Source organism: Salvelinus fontinalis, chromosome 14 (assembly GCF_029448725.1).
Source record: "Salvelinus fontinalis isolate EN_2023a chromosome 14, ASM2944872v1, whole genome shotgun sequence".
Lineage (NCBI taxonomy): Eukaryota > Metazoa > Chordata > Actinopteri > Salmoniformes > Salmonidae > Salvelinus > Salvelinus fontinalis.
In genome coordinates, this window is record NC_074678.1 from 2149351 (window position 1) to 2169425 (window position 20075).

Consider the following 20075-nt stretch of genomic DNA (forward strand, 5'->3'; position numbering starts at 1 on the left):
ATGTTTGGAGGAAAAAGGGGGATGCTTGCAAGCTGAAGAACACCATCCCAACCGTGGAGAATGGGGGGGGGAGCATCCTGTTGTGGGGGTGCTTTGCTGCAGGAGGGACTGGTGCACTTCACAAAATAGATGGCATCATGAGGCAGGAAAGTTATGTGGATATAGTGAAGCAACATCTCAAGACACCAGTCAGGAAGTTAAAGCTTGGTCGCAAATGGGTCATCCTAATGGACAATGACCCCAAGCATACTTCCAAAGTTGTGGCAAAAGGGCTTAAGGACAACAAAGTCAAGGTATTGGAGTGGCCATCACAAAGCCCCGACCTCAATCCTATAGAAAATTTGTGGGCAGAACTGAAAAAGCGTGTGGGAGCAAGGAGGCCTACAAACCTGAGTTACACCAGCTCTGTCAGGAGGAATGGGCCAAAATTCACCCAACTTATTGTGGGAAGCTTGTGGAAGGCTACCCGAAACTTTTGACCCAAGTTAAAAAATGTAAAGGCAATGCTACCAAATACTAATTGAGTGTATGTAAACTTCTGACCCACTGGGAATGTGATGAAAGAAATAAAAGCTGAAATAAATCATTCTCTCTACTATCATTCTGACATTTCACATTCTTAAAATAAAGTGGTGATCCTAACTGACCTAAGACAGGGAATTTTTACGAGGATTAAATGTCAGGAATTGTGAAAAACTGAGTTTAAATGTATTTGGCTGAGGTGTATGTAAACTTCCGACTTCAACTGTATATACAGTAACCCGAATCCCAGGGGTCAAATCAAAATCAAATCAAATGTTATTGGTTACATACACACGGTTGGCAGATGTTATTGCAGGTGTAGTAAAATGCTTGTGCTTCTAGTTCCGACAATGCAGCAATATCTAACAATTCCACAACAAATAGATAACACACAAAAATCTAAGTAAAGGGATGGAATAAGAATATATAAATATAAATATATGGATGAGTGATGGGTCGACACAGGGTGTGAGTCAGTACACGTGAACAAGCTTTAGGGTGTCCAGGCCACACTCAAAGGGTGAGGTGCTGTGCCAATATATCACATTAAATCACAGGACACACAGGAGAGACCAGCTGGTATGTTGGGACCCGGAACTAAACGCACCACACATATAACAACATTCAGACTTCAACACTACCAGTGTGTTCATAAACCTGGAACTGTTCATAACATGTTTATTACACATACATAACAGCATTCATAACAGCATTCATAACAGCATTCATAACAGCATTCATAAACTACAAATAGGTCCTGGAGCCACTTTCCACAGTATAGCTGATGCAGTGACCCACGGAAGGCATTCTCAGTCAGTCCATGGAATATTTGTAAACCCATCAATGGAGTCTTAATATAGGATAGATAAGCCTAACAAAAACACCTCTGTTCCCCCTAGCAACAGAGACTGCATTACCTCACAGACAGACCAGGGGGAAGGGAGTGTGTGGAACTGCTTTCGAGCAGTACGTGTATCACATGGAGAGGTCCTAGAGGAAACATGCGTATCCCAAACCCCACACTAAATATTAAATCCTCAAACCATCCCTTCAGGCACTATGCCGAAGATCTGAACGGACTGTCTGGACAGCTGCCCATTGGTTTGGTATTCAGCATAATTATTATGATTACACACACACACACACACACACACACATATCAGACACATAAATATGCAAACATGTACACACACACACACACACACACACACACACACACACACACACACACACACATATCAGGCACATAAATATGCAAACATGTACACACACACACACACACACACACACACACACACACACACACACACACACACACACACACACACACACACACACACACACACACACACACACACACACACACACACACACACACACACACACACACACAAGCAAGCAAAAATACATGCATGCATATCCACCGACGGACATTAGACAAACCTGCCATACACCCTAGTTGTCGTATAACATGCCAAAAAGGGCATCAGTGTTTTTCTGCATCCCATTCCAAACAATCCCATCTAGTGAGGAAAAATGAAGAAAGATATCTGCATGATGCAAGTGCAGCACACATGCCTTGCGGAGATTAACAAATTCCAAGCGGTGGCCCACCCCTTGTGTCTCTCTCTCTATTTCTCTCCCTCTCTCCCTTGTCTCTCTCTCTCTATTTCTCTCCCTCTCTCCTTTCTCCGTCACCCAAACACTGATCTGCTTGATTTCTGTTCGCAATGGCCACCTCAGAGAACCCTCCCAAAGCACACAAGCACACACACACAGACACACTCACACACACACTCCAAGTCTTCTCCTCAGGCAGCTGAATACCCAGACACTCCCTGTCTTCTCATCAGGCAGCTGAATACCCAGACACTCCAAGTCTTCTCCTCAGGCAGCTGAATACCCAGACACTCCAAGTCTTCTCCTCAAGCAGCTGAATACCCAGACACTCCCAGTCTTCTCCTCAGGCAGCTGAATACCCAGACACTCCCAGTCTTCTCCTCAGGCAGCTTCTCAGGCAGCTGAATACCCAGACACTCCCAGTCTTCTCCTCAGGCAGCTGAATACGCAGACACTCCCAGTCTTCTCCTCAGGCAGCTGAATACCAAGGCGCTCCCAGTCTTCTCCTCAGGCAGCTGAATACCCAGACACTCCCAGTCTTCTCCTCAGGCAGCTGAATACCCAGACGCTCCCAGTCTTCTCCTCAGGCAGCTGAATACCCAGACACTCCCAGTCTTCTCCTCAGGCAGCTGAATACCCAGACACTCCCAGTATTCTCCTCAGGCAGCTGAATACCCAGACGCTCCCAGTCTTCTGCTCAGGCAGCTGAATACCCAGACACTCCCAGTCTTCTCCTCAAGCAGCTGAATACCCAGACCTGTGAGCGGATATAAAAGCTTCTCTCACTGGCTTAGCAGGTAGCCTTCTTTCCCTCTCTTTATCTCTCTCTCTCACCCCCTCTCTGTCCTCTTTTCACTCCCCGTCACCTTGTATCTGTGGGGCTCCTGTGGGCACTGCCAGTGCTATGCTGAGCAGATAGAAGACGGGCTGGATTGAAGAAGGGTGCCCTGTACAATAATAAATAGTATTCTTTAAATAAGTAAAACATGATCAAAGTAACTAAGACACCATATTCACCAGTCCACAATAGCCATTATAACAGTCTGATGGTCACACGGTGCATTTTCCTGATACTAGTGTAGACCAGTTCTGATTGGTGAGATCTCGGGCTCCTGAGTGGCACAGCGGTCTAAGGCACTGCATCTCAGTACAAGAGATGTGACTACAGTCCCTGGTTCAAATCCAGGCTGAATCACATCCAGACGTGATTGGGAGTCCCATAGGGCGGAGGCCCAGCATCACCGGGGTAGGCCGTCATCGTAAATAACAATTTGTTCTTAACTGACTTGCCTGGTTAAATAAAGGTTCAATAAAGGTTCAATTAAAAAATGTCCAGTGGTGTTATTTTTTTTAGGTGAGGAAGCACAAAATAAAAAGGTAAACGACATCATCATTACCTCAATCAAAGTCTGTACCGACAGATGTAACCTGTTGAATATATCATCCTATACAATATAATTCCATATCATTATAGAATATGCATAAAATACATCCTCCAATCGCAACGTCTGCCTAGGCCAACACATATTGTCTCAAAAACATGTTCTGCTGTTAATACTCTCAATCACCAAGTTAGGCGTATCTCATTTCAAAATAGGCCATCATCCCTGTCAATCGTGAATGATAATTAGATACCGGTGAAGCGTCCAAACTGTATCTGCACACCAATCATTTGCTCTCCGTCAGTTTCATGGGGATTTGTATTCAGATCTTATTGAACTGTCTGGTGAGTGAATTAGAGCAGATGGGGTTAACGCACTTTATAGCCTTTCTTGTATTTTGTTTCAATCAAAGCATATAACAATGATATTATATATATATATATATTTTTTACTATTGAACTTCAGCTAACCATCAAAAAATGTCATTAGAAATGAGGAAGTGTTTTTGGTGTCGCAGTATCGCTATAGGCTACTACGGTATGCTATTATATTCAGGTTCTGTTATGTAAAATGCTAATGAATCCTTATGTGATCTTGCGAGACATTTATGCAGCTTTGATCTAACTTTAGTAAACGAGTAAAGTGAGAATTGATCATCTTCTATTTGTAATAATGATAAAAAGTGATGAGTAGGGACTATTAGGTGGAGGAAACAGATCTTGATCAGGGTTATTTTAAGCGATTGGAACGCCCTTCGTGGTGCTGAAAGGACAGCCAGGATCGTGCACTGATGTCCAAAAAGCAGAGAGCCCAAATCTCTCTCAATGAGAATCAAACCTGCATTGGACATTACAAATTACACATTACACATTACAATCGCTTAAAATACATGAATAAAGGCAAATCACCTGGATGGGTGGTTACTCCTCCTGAGGCCTATTTAACATTTTGGAATCAATTAGGTCCACTATTGCTCTACATGATTAATACAGCCGTTCACAGAAGAGGTTCATTTGGAAGAGATGTGGACACTAATTTCGCTTTAATTAGTAAAAGGTAAGGATGCCGCCCAGTGTTCTCGCTACCCCAACGGGTGGTGCTGAAGGAGATGTCATTCGGCCAGTTCAGGAACAAACAACAATCATTTGAAGTATAGCCTAATAGGCCTGTGACTATGTGGTACACAGTGCATTCAGAAAGTATTCAGACCCCTTCGCTAAATTAGGATCGTGGACAGGAAACAGCAGAGGGAGCACCGCCCTATCCACATCGACGGTACCACAGTGGAGAAGGTGGAAAGTTTTAAGTTCCTTGGTGTACACATCACCGACAAACTGAAATGATCCACACACACAGACAGCGTGGTGAAGAAGGCGCAACAATGCCTCTTCAACCTCAGGAGGCTGAAAAAATGTGGCTCGTCACCGGAAACCCTCACTAACTTTTACAGGTGCACAATCGAGAGCATCACAATCAAGAGTATCACCGCCCGGTACGGTAACTGCACCACCCATAACGCATCACCGGGGGGAAACTACCTGCCCTCCAGGACATCTACACCACCCGATGTCACAGGAAGGCCAAAAAGATCAATAACCACCCGAGCCACTGCCTGTTCACCCCGCTACCACCCAGAAGGCGACTTCTGTACAGGTGCATCAAAGCTGGGACAGAGATTGAAAAACAGCTTCTATCTCAATGTCACGCTCTGACCTTAGTTATCTTTGTTTTCTTTATTATTTTGGTCAGGTCAGGGTGTGACGAGGGTGGTATGTGTTTTTGTCTTGTCTAGGGTTTTGGGTATGTCTAGGTGTGTGTGTGTGTAGTCTAGGCATTATGTAGGTCTATGGTGGCCTAGATTGGTTCCCAATCAGAGGCAGCTGTTTATCGTTGTCTCTGATTGGGGATCCTATTTAGGTTGCCATTTTACAGTTTGGTTTGTGGGTTATTGTCTATGTTGATGTTGCATGTCCGTGTTTATAGCGTTCACGTCCGCTTGTTATTTTGTATAGTTTGTTAGTGTTCTTCGTGTTCAGTCGTCTTGTATTAAAATATGTATTCACATCACGCTGCGCTTTGGTCTCCTCACTACGACGAACGTGACACTCAAGGCCATCAGATTGTTAAACAGCCATCACTAGCACAGAGAAGCGGCTGCCTACCTACAGACTTGATATCATTGGCCACTTTAATAAATGGAACACTAGTCACTTTAATAATGTCACTTTAAGAATGTTTACATATCTCACATTACTTATCTCATATGTATATACTGTATACTGTATCCTTCACTATCTATTGTTTACTATCTATTGCATCTTAGCCACTCTGTCACTGCTCATCCATATATGTATATATTCTCATCCCATTCCTTTACTCGATTGTGTGTATTAGGTTTTGTTGTGGAATTGTTAGATATGATCTGTTAGATACTGCTGCACTGTCAGATCTAGAAGCATAAGCATTTCGCTACACTCACAATTAGAGGTCGACCGATTAATCGAAATGGCCGATTAATTAGGGACGATTTCAAGTTTTCATTACAATCGGAAATCTGTATTTTTGGACACCGATTTGGACGATGTTTAAAATACTTTTTTTACACCTTTATTTAACTAGGCAAGTCAGTTAAGAACACATTCTTATTTTCAATGACGGCCTAGGAATGGTGGGTTAACTACCTTGTTCAGGGGCAGAACAACAGATTTTTACCTTGTCAGCTCGGGGATTCAATCTTGCAACCTTACGGTCACTAGTCCAACGCTCTAATCACCTGATTACATTGTACTCCACGAGGAACCCGCCTGTTACGCGAATGCAGTAAGCCAAGGTAAGTTGCTAGCTAGCATTAAACGTATCTTATAAAAAACAATCAATCAATTAATCATAATCACTAGTTAACTACACATGGTTGATGATATTACTAGTTTATCTAGCGTGTCCTGCGTTGCATATAATCGATGCGGTGCGTATCGTTGCTCCAATGTGTACCTAACCATAAACATCAATGCCTTTCTTAAAATCAATACACAGAAGTATATATTTTTAAACCTGCATATTTAGCTAAAAGAAATCCAGGTTACCAGGCAATATTAACCAGGTGAAATTGTGTCAATTCTCTTGCGTTCATTGCACGCAGAGTCAGGGTATATGCAACAGTTTGGGCCGCCTAATTTGCCAGAATTGTACGTAATTATGACATAACATTGAAGGTTGTGCAATGTAACAGGAATATTTAGACTTATGGATGCCACCCGTTAGATAAAATACGGAACAGTTCCGTACTTCACTGAAAGAATAAACGTTTTGTTTTCGAGATGATAGTTTCCGGATTCGACCATATTAATGACCTAAGGCTCGTATTTCTGTGTGTTATTATGTTATAATTAAGTCGATGATTTGATAGAGCAGTCTGACTGAGCGATGGTATGCACCAGCAGGCCCGTAAGCATTCATTCAAACAGCACTTTCGTGCATTTTGCCAGCAGCTCTGCTGTTTATGAATTCAAGCCTATCAACTCCCGAGATTAGGCTGGTGTAACCGATGTGAAATGGTTAGCTAGTTAGCGGGGTGCGCGCTAATAGCGTTTCAAACGTCACTCGCTCTGAGACTTGGAGTGGTTGTTCCCCTTGCTCTGCATGGGTAACACTGCTTCGAGGGTGGCTGTTGTCGATGTGTTCCTGGTTCGAGCCCAGGTAGGATCGAGGAGAGGGACGGAAGCTATATTGTTACACTGGCAATACTAAAGTGCCTATAAGAACATCCAATAGTCAAAGGTATATGAAATACAAATGGTATAGAGATAAATAGTCCTAAAATTCCTATAATAACTACAACCTAAAACTTCTTACCTGGGAATATTGAAGACTCATGTTAAAAGGAACCACCAGCTTTCATATGTTCTCATGTTCTGAGCAAGGAACTTAAACGTTAGCTTTCTTACATGGCACATATTGCACTTTTACTTTCTTCTCCAAGACTTTGTTTTTGCATTATTTAAACCAAATTGAACATGTTTTATTATTTATTTGAGGCTAAATGGATTTTATCGATGTATTATATTAAGTTAAAATAAGTGTTCATTCAGTATTGTTGTAATTGTCGTTATTACAAATACATTTTTAAAAACGGCCGATTAATCGGTATCGGCTTTTTTTGGTCCTCCAATAATCGGCATCGGTATCGGCGTTGAAGAATCACTGTACTGTTCTCCTCTACTGTCAACAAATTCTGTAAATCCATTGATGGTGGAGATGCACGGGAGGGAGAAGCGTAGGAAAAAGATGCACATGTCTTCTTCCTGGAATCCCAGAGATAGAGGCTCTGGACAGCTCTCTCTCCAGGACGTTTCAGGTGTGTGTACTCAGACTGCACCGCCTGGTCCACTGTGATGTGCCTTTAAAGACTGTGGTTGTGAACAGGCAGCTTCTCATGCTGTTTATAAGACTAGATTGGAACTCCTGGGGATTCTTTTTCAACATTGAGATTGGTCAAAGTGGTCAAGCCTCTGCATCCACAGTGCACACATGTAGCCTACAGTTGGTTGTTCATCATTCTCCCCCCCCCCCCCCCCCCAGAGAGAAGACAGAGCCCCCCCCCCCCCCCCCCCAGAGAGAAGACAGAGCCACCCCCCCCCCACAGAGAAGACAGAGACACCCCCAGAGAGAAGACAGAGCCCCCCCAGAGAGAAGACAGAGCCACCCCCAGAAAGAAGACAGAGCCACCCCCAGAGAGAAGACAGAGCCACCCCCAGAGAGAAGACAGAGCCACCCCCAGAGAGAAGACAGAGCCACCCCCAGAGAGAAGACAGAGCCATCCCCAGAGAGAAGACAGCCCCCCCCAGAGAGAAGACAGCCCCCCCCAGAGAGAAGACAGATCCACCCCCCCCCCAGAGAGAAGACAGAGCCACCCCCCCCACCCCCAGAGAGAAGACAGAGCCCCCCAGAGAGATGACAGAGCCCCCCCAGAGAGAAGACAGAGCCACCCCCAGAGAGAAGACAGAGCCATCCCCAGAGAGAAGACAGAGCCCCCCACAGAGAGAAGACAGTGCCCCCCCCACAGAGAAGACAGAGCCACCCCCAGAGAGAAGACAGAGCCCCCCCCCCAGAGAGAAGACAGAGCCCCCCCAGAGAGAAGACAGAGCCACCCCCAGAAAGAAGACAGAGCCACCCCCAGAGAGAAGACAGAGCCACCCCCAGAGAGAAGACAGAGCCACCCCCCCCAGAGAGAAGACAGAGCCACCCCCCCCCCCCCACCCCCAGAGAGAAGACAGAGCCCCCCCAGAGAGAAGACAGAGCCCCCCCAGAGAGAAGACAGAGCCACCCCCAGAGAGAAGACAGAGCCATCCCCAGAGAGAAGACAGCCCCCCCCAGAGAGAAGACAGCCCCCCACAGAGAGAAGACAGAGCCACCCCCAGAGAGAAGACAGCCCCCCCCCCCCCCCCCCCAGAGAGAAGACAGGGTAGAAACCACCATTTAGCTCTAAACTGCTATACATATTGATTTGGTTTATAATTTTTCATGGATTTTTTGTGGTATTTATCAGAATAAATGTTCCAGTAATAATTTGACCAGCTCTGTGTATTCTCAAATTGGAAGACATTAAGGACTGTCTAGTAGTGACTTCATCCAGCTTAGGAATAGATTCTCTTTCTACGTCTGGTGAGAAGAGAGACCGTGTCACTTTCCCTGTCCTGATGAATGACTGTGTGGTAGATGTATCACAACTCATTATCAGCCGCAGAGACGGGCAATAAGGACTGGTCTGTTACGTTTTAACAATGACTTTATGTGACAACAAAACCAATAGCCAGGAGCCAGAGCGAGACAAGGCCAAATGATAGAGATAGCGAGAGGAGATTGAACAGTATTGTAGGCTATTTTGTGTGAGACGGGGGTCTTTTTTATTAAAGCCATTAAAGCCTTTCACTCATCTGAGCTAGTTTAACAACAGTATATTCTGTCCAAACAAATGGACGTTCAAGAACTAAACAGGTGAGATATCCTTAGACAACACTGTATATAACACTGAACTGTAGACAACACTGTAGATAACACTGCATACAACACTGTACTGTAGATAACACTGTACTGTATATAACACTGTACTGTAGATAACACTGTAGACAACACTGTATACAACACTGTACTGTATATAACACTGTACTGTAGATAACACTGTACTGTATATAACACTGTAGATAACACTGTAGACAACACTGTACTGTATATAACACTGTACTGTAGATAACACTGTACTGTATATAACACTGTAGATAACACTGTATATAACACTGTACTGTAGACAACACTGTAGACAACACTGTACTGTAGATAACACTGTAGACAACACTGTAGACAACACTGTAGACAACACTGTATATAACACTGTACTGTAGATAACACTGTAGACAACACTGTATACAACACTGTACTGTAGACAACACTGTACTGTAGACAACACTGTAGATAACACTGTACTGTATATAACACTGTACTGTATACAACACTGTACTGTACACAACACTGTAGATAACACTGTATACAACACTGTACTGTAGACAACACTGTACTGTAGACAACACTGTAGATAACACTGTACTGTATATAACACTGTAGATAACACTGTAGATAACACTGTACTGTAGATAACACTGTAGATAACACTGTACTGTAGATAACACTGTAGACAACACTGTACTGTAGATAACACTGTACTGTAGATAACACTGTAGATAACACTGTAGATAACACTGTACTGTAGATAACACTGTAGATAACACTGTACTGTAGATAACACTGTAGACAACACTGTACTGTAGATAACACTGTAGATAACACTGTAGATAACACTGTAGATAACACTGTACTGTAAATAACACTGTAGATAACACTGTACTGTAGACAACACTGTAGACAACACTGTACTGTAGACAACACTGTAGACAACACTGTACTGTAGATAACACTGTAGACAACACTGTAGATAACACTGTACTGTAGATAACACTGTAGATAACACTGTACTGTAGATAACACTGTAGATAACACTGTACTGTAGATAACACTGTACTGTAGACAACACTGTAGATAACACTGTAGACAACACTGTAGATAACACTGTACTGTAGACAACACTGTAGATAACACTGTAGATAACACTGTACTGTAGATAACACTGTACTGTAGATAACACTGTAGATAACACTGTACTGTAGATAACACTGTACTGTAGATAACACTGTAGATAACACTGTACTGTAGATAACACTGTACTGTAGATAACACTGTAGATAACACTGTAGATAACACTGTAGATAACACTGTACTGTATACAACACTGTACTGTAGACAACACTGTACTGTATGTAACACTGTACTGTAGATAACACTGTACTGTAGATAACACTGTATACAACACTGTACTGTAGACAACACTGTACTGTATGTAACACTGTACTGTAGATAACACTGTACTGTAGATAACACTGTACTGTAGATAACACTGTAGATAACACTGTAGACAACACTGTAGATAACACTGTACTGTAGATAACACTGTATACAACACTGTACTGTATGTAACACTGTACTGTAGATAACACTGCACTGTAGATAACACTGTAGATAACACTGTAGACAACACTGTACTTTATGTAACACTGTACTGTATATAACACTGTACTGTAGATAACACTGTACTGTAGATAACACTGTACTGTAGATAACACTGTAGATAACACTGTAGATAACACTGTACTGTAGATAACACTGTAGATAACACTGTAGATAACACTGTACTGTAGATAACACTGTACTGTAGACAACACTGTAGATAACACTGTAGATAACACTGTACTGTAGATAACACTGTACTGTAGATAACACTGTAGATAACACTGTACTGTAGATAACACTGTACTGTAGATAACACTGTAGATAACACTGTACTGTAGATAACACTGTACTGTAGATAACACTGTAGATAACACTGTAGATAACACTGTAGATAACACTGTACTGTATATAACACTGTACTGTAGACAACACTGTAGATAACACTGTACTGTAGATAACACTGTAGATAACACTGTAGACAACACTGTAGATAACACTGTAGATAACACTGTACTGTAGATAACACTGTAGATAACACTGTAGATAACACTGTACTGTAGACAACACTGTAGATAACACTGTACTGTAGACAACACTGTAGATAACACTGTAGATAACACTGTAGACAACACTGTAGACAACAGTGTACTGTATATAACACTGTACTGTATATAACACTGTATACAACACTGTAGATAACACTGTATACAACACTGTACTGTAGATAACACTGTACTGTATGTAACACTGTACTGTACACAACACTGTACTGTAGACAACACTGTAGATAACACTGTACTGTAAACACCACTGTACTGTATACAACACTGTACTGTATATAACACTGTACTGTACACAACACTGTACTGTAGACAACACTGTATATAACACTGTACTGTATATAACACTGTACTGTAGATAACACTGTATACAACACTGTACTGTAGACAACACTGTAGATAACACTGTACTGTAAACACCACTGTACTGTATACAACACTGTACTGTATGTAACACTGTACTGTATGTAACACTGTACTGTATATAACATTGTACTGTATATAACACTGTACTGTAAACAACACTGTATACAACACTGTACTGTATGTAACACTGTACTGTATATAACACTGCACTGTAGATAACACTGTAGACAACACTGTACTGTAAACAACACTGTATACAACACTGTACTGTATGTAACACTGTACTGTAGATAACACTGTAGACAACACTGTAGATAACACTGTACTGTAGATAACACTGTACTGTAGATAACACTGTACTGTAGATAACACTGTACTGTAGATAACACTGTAGATAACACTGTAGATAACACTGTACTGTAGATAACACTGTACTGTAGATAACACTGTAGATAACACTGTAGATAACACTGTACTGTATATAACACTGTACTGTAGATAACACTGTAGACAACACTGTATACAACACTGTACTGTATGTAACACTGTACTGTAGATAACACTGTAGATAACACTGTAGATAACACTGTACTGTAGATAACACTGTACTGTATATAACACTGTACTGTATGTAACACTGTACTGTAGATAACACTGTAGATAACACTGTAGATAACACTGTACTGTATACAACACTGTACTGTATATAACACTGTACTGTATATAACACTGTACTGTATGTAACACTGTACTGTACACAACACTGTACTGTAGATAACACTGTACTGTAGATAACACTGTACTGTAGATAACACTGTAGATAACACTGTACTGTAGATAACACTGTACTGTAGATAACACTGTAGATAACACTGTACTGTAGATAACACTGTACTGTAGATAACACTGTATATAACACTGTACTGTAGATAACACTGTACTGTAGATAACACTGTAGATAACACTGTAGATAACACTGTACTGTAGATAACACTGTACTGTAGATAACACTGTACTGTAGATAACACTGTACTGTAGATAACACTGTACTGTATATAACACTGTACTGTATGTAACACTGTACTGTACACAACACTGTACTGTAGATAACACTGTACTGTAGACAACACTGTACTGTATACAACACTGTACTGTATATAACACTGTACTGTATACAACACTGTACTGTATACAACACTGTACTGTATATAACACTGTACTGTATATAACACTGTACTGTAGATAACACTGTATACAACACTGTACTGTAGATAACACTGTACTGTATATAACACTGTACTGTATATAACACTGTATACAACACTGTACTGTACAAAACACTGTACTGTAGATAACACTGTACTGTAGATAACACCGTACTGTATATAACACTGTACTGTATACAACACTGTACTGTATACAACACTGTACTGTATATAACACTGTACTGTATATAACACTGTACTGTAGATAACACTGTATGTAACACTGTACTGTACACAACACTGTACTGTAGATAACACTGTACTGTAGATAACACTGTACTGTAGATAACACCGTACTGTATACAACACTGTACTGTATACAACACTGTACTGTATATAACACTGTACTGTATATAACACTGTACTGTAGATAACACTGTATACAACACTGTACTGTAGATAACACTGTACTGTATACAACACTGTACTGTATATAACACTGTACTGTATGTAACGCTGTACTGTATATAACACTGTACTGTAGATAACACTGTACTGTATGTAACACTGTACTGTATGTAACACTGTACTGTATGTAACACTGTACTGTATATAACACTGTACTGTAGATAACACTGTACTGTAAACAACACCGTACTGTATATAACACTGTACTGTATGTAACACTGTACTGTATATAACACTGTACTGTATGTAACACTGTACTGTATATAACACTGTACTGTATGTAACACTGTACTGTATATAACACTGTACTGTAGATAACACTGTACTGTAAACAACACCGTACTGTATATAACACTGTACTGTATGTAACACTGTACTGTATACAACACTGTACTGTATGTAACACTGTACTGTATATAACACTGTACTGTAGATAACACTGTATACAACACTGTACTGTATGTAACACTGTACTGTATATAACACTGTACTGTAGATAACACTGTATACAACACTGTACTGTATGTAACACTGTACTGTATATAACACTGTACTGTATATAACACTGTACTGTATATAACACTGTAGACAACACTGTATACAGCACTGTACTGTATGTAACACTGTACTGTATATAACACTGTACTGTAGATAACACTGTACTGTAAACAACACTGTACTGTATATAACACTGTACTGTATATAACACTGTACTGTAGATAACACTGTACTGTAGATAACACTGTACTGTAAACAACACTGTATACAACACTGTACTGTATACAACACTGTACTGTATGTAACACTGTACTGTATATAACACTGTACTGTAGATAACCCTGTATATAACACTGTACTGTATGTAACACTGTACTGTATATAACACTGTACTGTAGATAACACTGTATACAACACTGTATACAACACTGTACTGTATGTAACACTGTACTGTAGATAACACTAAAGATAACACTGTAGATAACACTGTACTGTAGATAACACTGTACTGTATATAACACTGTACTGTATGTAACACTGTACTGTAGATAACACTGTAGATAACACTGTAGATAACACTGTACTGTATACAACACTGTACTGTATATAACACTGTACTGTATATAACACTGTACTGTATGTAACACTGTACTGTACACAACACTGTACTGTAGATAACACTGTACTGTAGATAACACTGTACTGTAGATAACACTGTAGATAACACTGTACTGTAGATAACACTGTACTGTAGATAACACTGTAGATAACACTGTACTGTAGATAACACTGTACTGTAGATAACACTGTATATAACACTGTACTGTAGATAACACTGTACTGTAGATAACACTGTAGATAACACTGTAGATAACACTGTACTGTAGATAACACTGTACTGTAGATAACACTGTACTGTAGATAACACTGTACTGTAGATAACACTGTACTGTATGTAACACTGTACTGTACACAACACTGTACTGTAGATAACACTGTACTGTAGACAACACTGTACTGTATACAACACTGTACTGTATATAACACTGTACTGTATACAACACTGTACTGTATACAACACTGTACTGTATATAACACTGTACTGTATATAACACTGTACTGTAGATAACACTGTATACAACACTGTACTGTAGATAACACTGTACTGTATATAACACTGTACTGTATATAACACTGTATACAACACTGTACTGTACAAAACACTGTACTGTAGATAACACTGTACTGTAGATAACACCGTACTGTATATAACACTGTACTGTATACAACACTGTACTGTATACAACACTGTACTGTATATAACACTGTACTGTATATAACACTGTACTGTAGATAACACTGTATGTAACACTGTACTGTACACAACACTGTACTGTAGATAAAACTGTACTGTAGATAACACTGTACTGTAGATAACACCGTACTGTATACAACACTGTACTGTATACAACACTGTACTGTATATAACACTGTACTGTATATAACACTGTACTGTAGATAACACTGTATACAACACTGTACTGTAGATAACACTGTACTGTATACAACACTGTACTGTATATAACACTGTACTGTATGTAACGCTGTACTGTATATAACACTGTACTGTAGATAACACTGTACTGTATGTAACACTGTACTGTATGTAACACTGTACTGTATGTAACACTGTACTGTATATAACACTGTACTGTAGATAACACTGTACTGTAAACAACACCGTACTGTATATAACACTGTACTGTATGTAACACTGTACTGTATATAACACTGTACTGTATGTAACACTGTACTGTATATAACACTGTACTGTATGTAACACTGTACTGTATATAACACTGTACTGTAGATAACACTGTACTGTAAACAACACCGTACTGTATATAACACTGTACTGTATGTAACACTGTACTGTATACAACACTGTACTGTATGTAACACTGTACTGTATATAACACTGTACTGTAGATAACACTGTATACAACACTGTACTGTATGTAACACTGTACTGTATATAACACTGTACTGTAGATAACACTGTATACAACACTGTACTGTATGTAACACTGTACTGTATATAACACTGTACTGTATATAACACTGTACTGTATATAACACTGTAGACAACACTGTATACAGCACTGTACTGTATGTAACACTGTACTGTATATAACACTGTACTGTAGATAACACTGTACTGTAAACAACACTGTACTGTATATAACACTGTACTGTATATAACACTGTACTGTAGATAACACTGTACTGTAGATAACACTGTACTGTAAACAACACTGTATACAACACTGTACTGTATACAACACTGTACTGTATGTAACACTGTACTGTATATAACACTGTACTGTAGATAACCCTGTATATAACACTGTACTGTATGTAACACTGTACTGTATATAACACTGTACTGTAGATAACACTGTATACAACACTGTACTGTATACAACACTGTACTGTATGTAACACTGTACTGTATATAACACTGTACTGTAGATAACACTGTACTGTAAACAACACTGTATACAACACTGTACTGTATACAACACTGTACTGTATGTAACACTGTACTGTAGATAACACTGTATACAACACTGTACTGTATACAACACTGGACTGTAGATAACACTGTACTGTACATAACACTGTACTGCATATAACACTGTACTGTAGATAACACTGTACTGTATACAACACTGTACACAACACTGTACTGTATACAACACTGTACTGTACATAACACTGTACTGCATATAACACTGTACTGTACATAACACTGTACTGCATATAACACTGTACTGTAGATAACACTGTACTGCATATAACACTGTACTGTAGATAACACTGTACTGTACATAACACTGTACTGCATATAACACTGTACTGTAGATAACACTGTACTGTACATAACACTGTATATAACACTGTATATAACACTGTAGATAACACTGTATACAACACTGTAGATAACACTGTATACAACACTGTACTGTACACAACACTGTACTGTATACAACACTGTACTGTATACAACACTGTACTGTAGATAACACTGTACTGTACATAACACTGTATATAACACTGTATATAACACTGTAGATAACACTGTATACAACACTGTACTGTATATAACACTGTAGATAACACTGTATACAACACTGTACTGTATACAACACTGTACTGCATATAACACTGTACTGTACATAACACTGTATATAACACTGTATATAACACTGTAGATAACACTGTATACAACACTGTACTGTATATAACACTGTAGATAACACTGTATACAACACTGTACTGTATATAACACTGTAGATAACACTGTATACAACACTGTACTGTATATAACACTGTACTGCATATAACACTGTACTGTACATAACACTGTATATAACACTGTAGATAACACTGTATACAACACTGTACTGTATATAACACTGTACTGTAGATAACACTGTACTGTACATAACACTGTCTATAACACTGTATATAACACTGTAGATAACACTGTATACAACACTGTACTGTACACAACACTGTAGACAACACTGTACTGTACATAACACTGTATATAACACTGTAGATAACACTGTATACAACACTGTACTGTACACAACACTGTAGATAACACTGTACTGTACATAACACTGTATATAACACTGTAGATAACACTGTATACAACACTGTACTGTATATAACACTGTACTGTAGATAACACTGTACTGTACATAACACTGTCTATAACACTGTATATAACACTGTAGATAACACTGTATACAACACTGTACTGTATATAACACTGTACTGTACACAACACTGTACTGTATATAACACTGTACTGTAGATAACACTGTACTGTAGATAACACTGTACTGTATGTAACAATGTACTGCATATACCACTGTACTGTAGATAACACCGTACTGTATATAACACTGTACTGTATATAACACTGTACTGTATATAACACTGTACTGCATATAACACTGTACTGTAGATAACACTGTACTGTAGATAACACTGTACTGCATATAACACTGTACTGTAGATAACACTGTACTGTACATAACACTGTACTGTATTCGTGCTGTATATAATACTGTCCTGTATATAACACTGTACACAACACTGTACTGTATATACACTGACCCTAACCTCCCCAGTCTGATCTGCATGACCCCAACCTACCCAGTCTGATCTGCGTTGATCCTAACCTCCCCAGTCTGATCTGCATTGATCCTAACCTACCCAGTCTGATCTGCATTGACCCTAACCTACCCAGTCTAACCTACCCAGTCTGATCTGCGCTAACCCCAACCTACCCAGTCTGATCTGCATGACCCCAACCTCCCCAGTCTGATCTGCGTTGATCCTAACCTCCCCAGTCTGAACTGCCTTGACCCCAACCTCCCCAGTCTGATCTGCGTTGATCCTAACCTACCCAGTCTGATCTGCATTGACCCTAACCTACCCAGTCTGATCTGTATTGATCCTAACCTCCCCAGTCTGATCTGCATTGACCCCAACCTACCCAGTCTGATCTGCGTTGACCCTAACCTACCCAGTCTGATCTGCGTTGACCCTAACCTACCCAGTCTGATCTGCGTTGACCCTAACCTGCCCAGTCTGATCTGCATTGACCCTAACCTACCCAGTCTGATCTGCATTGACCCTAACCTACCCAGTCTGATCTGCATTGACCCTAACCTACCCAGTCTGATCTGTATTGATCCTAACCTCCCCAGTCTGATCTGCAATGACCCTAACCTACCCAGTCTGATCTGCATTGACCCTAACATACCCAGTCTGATCTGTATTGATCCTAACCTCCCCAGTCTGATCTGCATTGACCCCAACCTACCCAGTCTTATCTGCGTTGACCCTAACCTACCCAGTCTGATCTGCATTGACCCTAACCTACCCAGTCTGATCTGCATTGACCCTAACCTACCCAGTCTGATCTGCATTGATCCTAACCTCCCCAGTCTGATCTGCATTGACCCTAACCTACCCAGTCTGATCTGCATTGACCCTAACCTACCCAGTCTGATCTGCGTTGACCCTAACCTACCCAGTCTGATCTGCATTGATCCTAACCTCCCCAGTCTCATCTGCAATGACCCTAACCTACCCAGTCTGATCTGCAATGACCCTAACCTACCCAGTCTGATCTGCAATGACCCTAACCTACCCAGTCTGATCTGTGTTGATCCTAACCTCCCCAGTCTGATCTGCATTGACCCTGACCTACCCAGTCTGATCTGCGTTGACCCTAACCTACCCAGTCTGATCTGTGTTGATCCCAACCTACCCAGTCTGATCTGTGTTGATCCTAACCTACCCAGTCTGATCTGCGTTGACCCTGACCTACCCAGTCTGATCTGCAATGACCCTAACCTCCTCAGTCTGATCTGCGTTGACCCCAACCTCCCCAGTCTGATCTGCGTTGATCCTAACCTACCCAGTCTGATCTGTGTTAACCCTAACCTACCCAGTCTGATCTGTGTTAACCCTAACCTACCCAGTCTGATCTGCGTTGACCCTAACCTACCCAGTCTGATCTGCAATGACCCTAACCTACCCAGTCTGATCTGTGTTGACCCTAACCTACCCAGTCTGATCTGTGTTAACCCTAACCTACCCAGTCTGATCTGCGTTGACCCTAACCTACCCAGTCTGATCTGTGTTGACCCTAACCTACCCAGTCTGATCTGCGTTGACCCTAACCTACCCAGTCTGATCTGCATGACCCTAACCTACCCAGTCTGATCTGCGTTGACCCCAACCTTGGATAT

The 20075-nt window shown here is 40.6% G+C and overlaps 1 protein-coding gene across 3 annotated transcripts in view; it reads right to left on the reverse strand.

The window, feature by feature from the left end:
* Nucleotides 1-20075, reverse strand: part of ano8b (anoctamin 8b) — a 103066-nt gene that overhangs the window by 53687 nt on the left and 29304 nt on the right. Inside the window, exon 1 of one of the 3 annotated variants that reach the window (XM_055943734.1) lies at nt 1966-3319. The exons of the other annotated variants lie outside the window; for them this stretch is intronic. Coding sequence (XP_055799709.1) covers nt 1966-1972 — 7 coding nt within the window. The 5' untranslated portion in view covers nt 1973-3319. Of the gene's footprint in view, nt 1-1965; nt 3320-20075 lie in introns of those variants that run through there. 3 annotated transcript variants of the gene reach the window in all.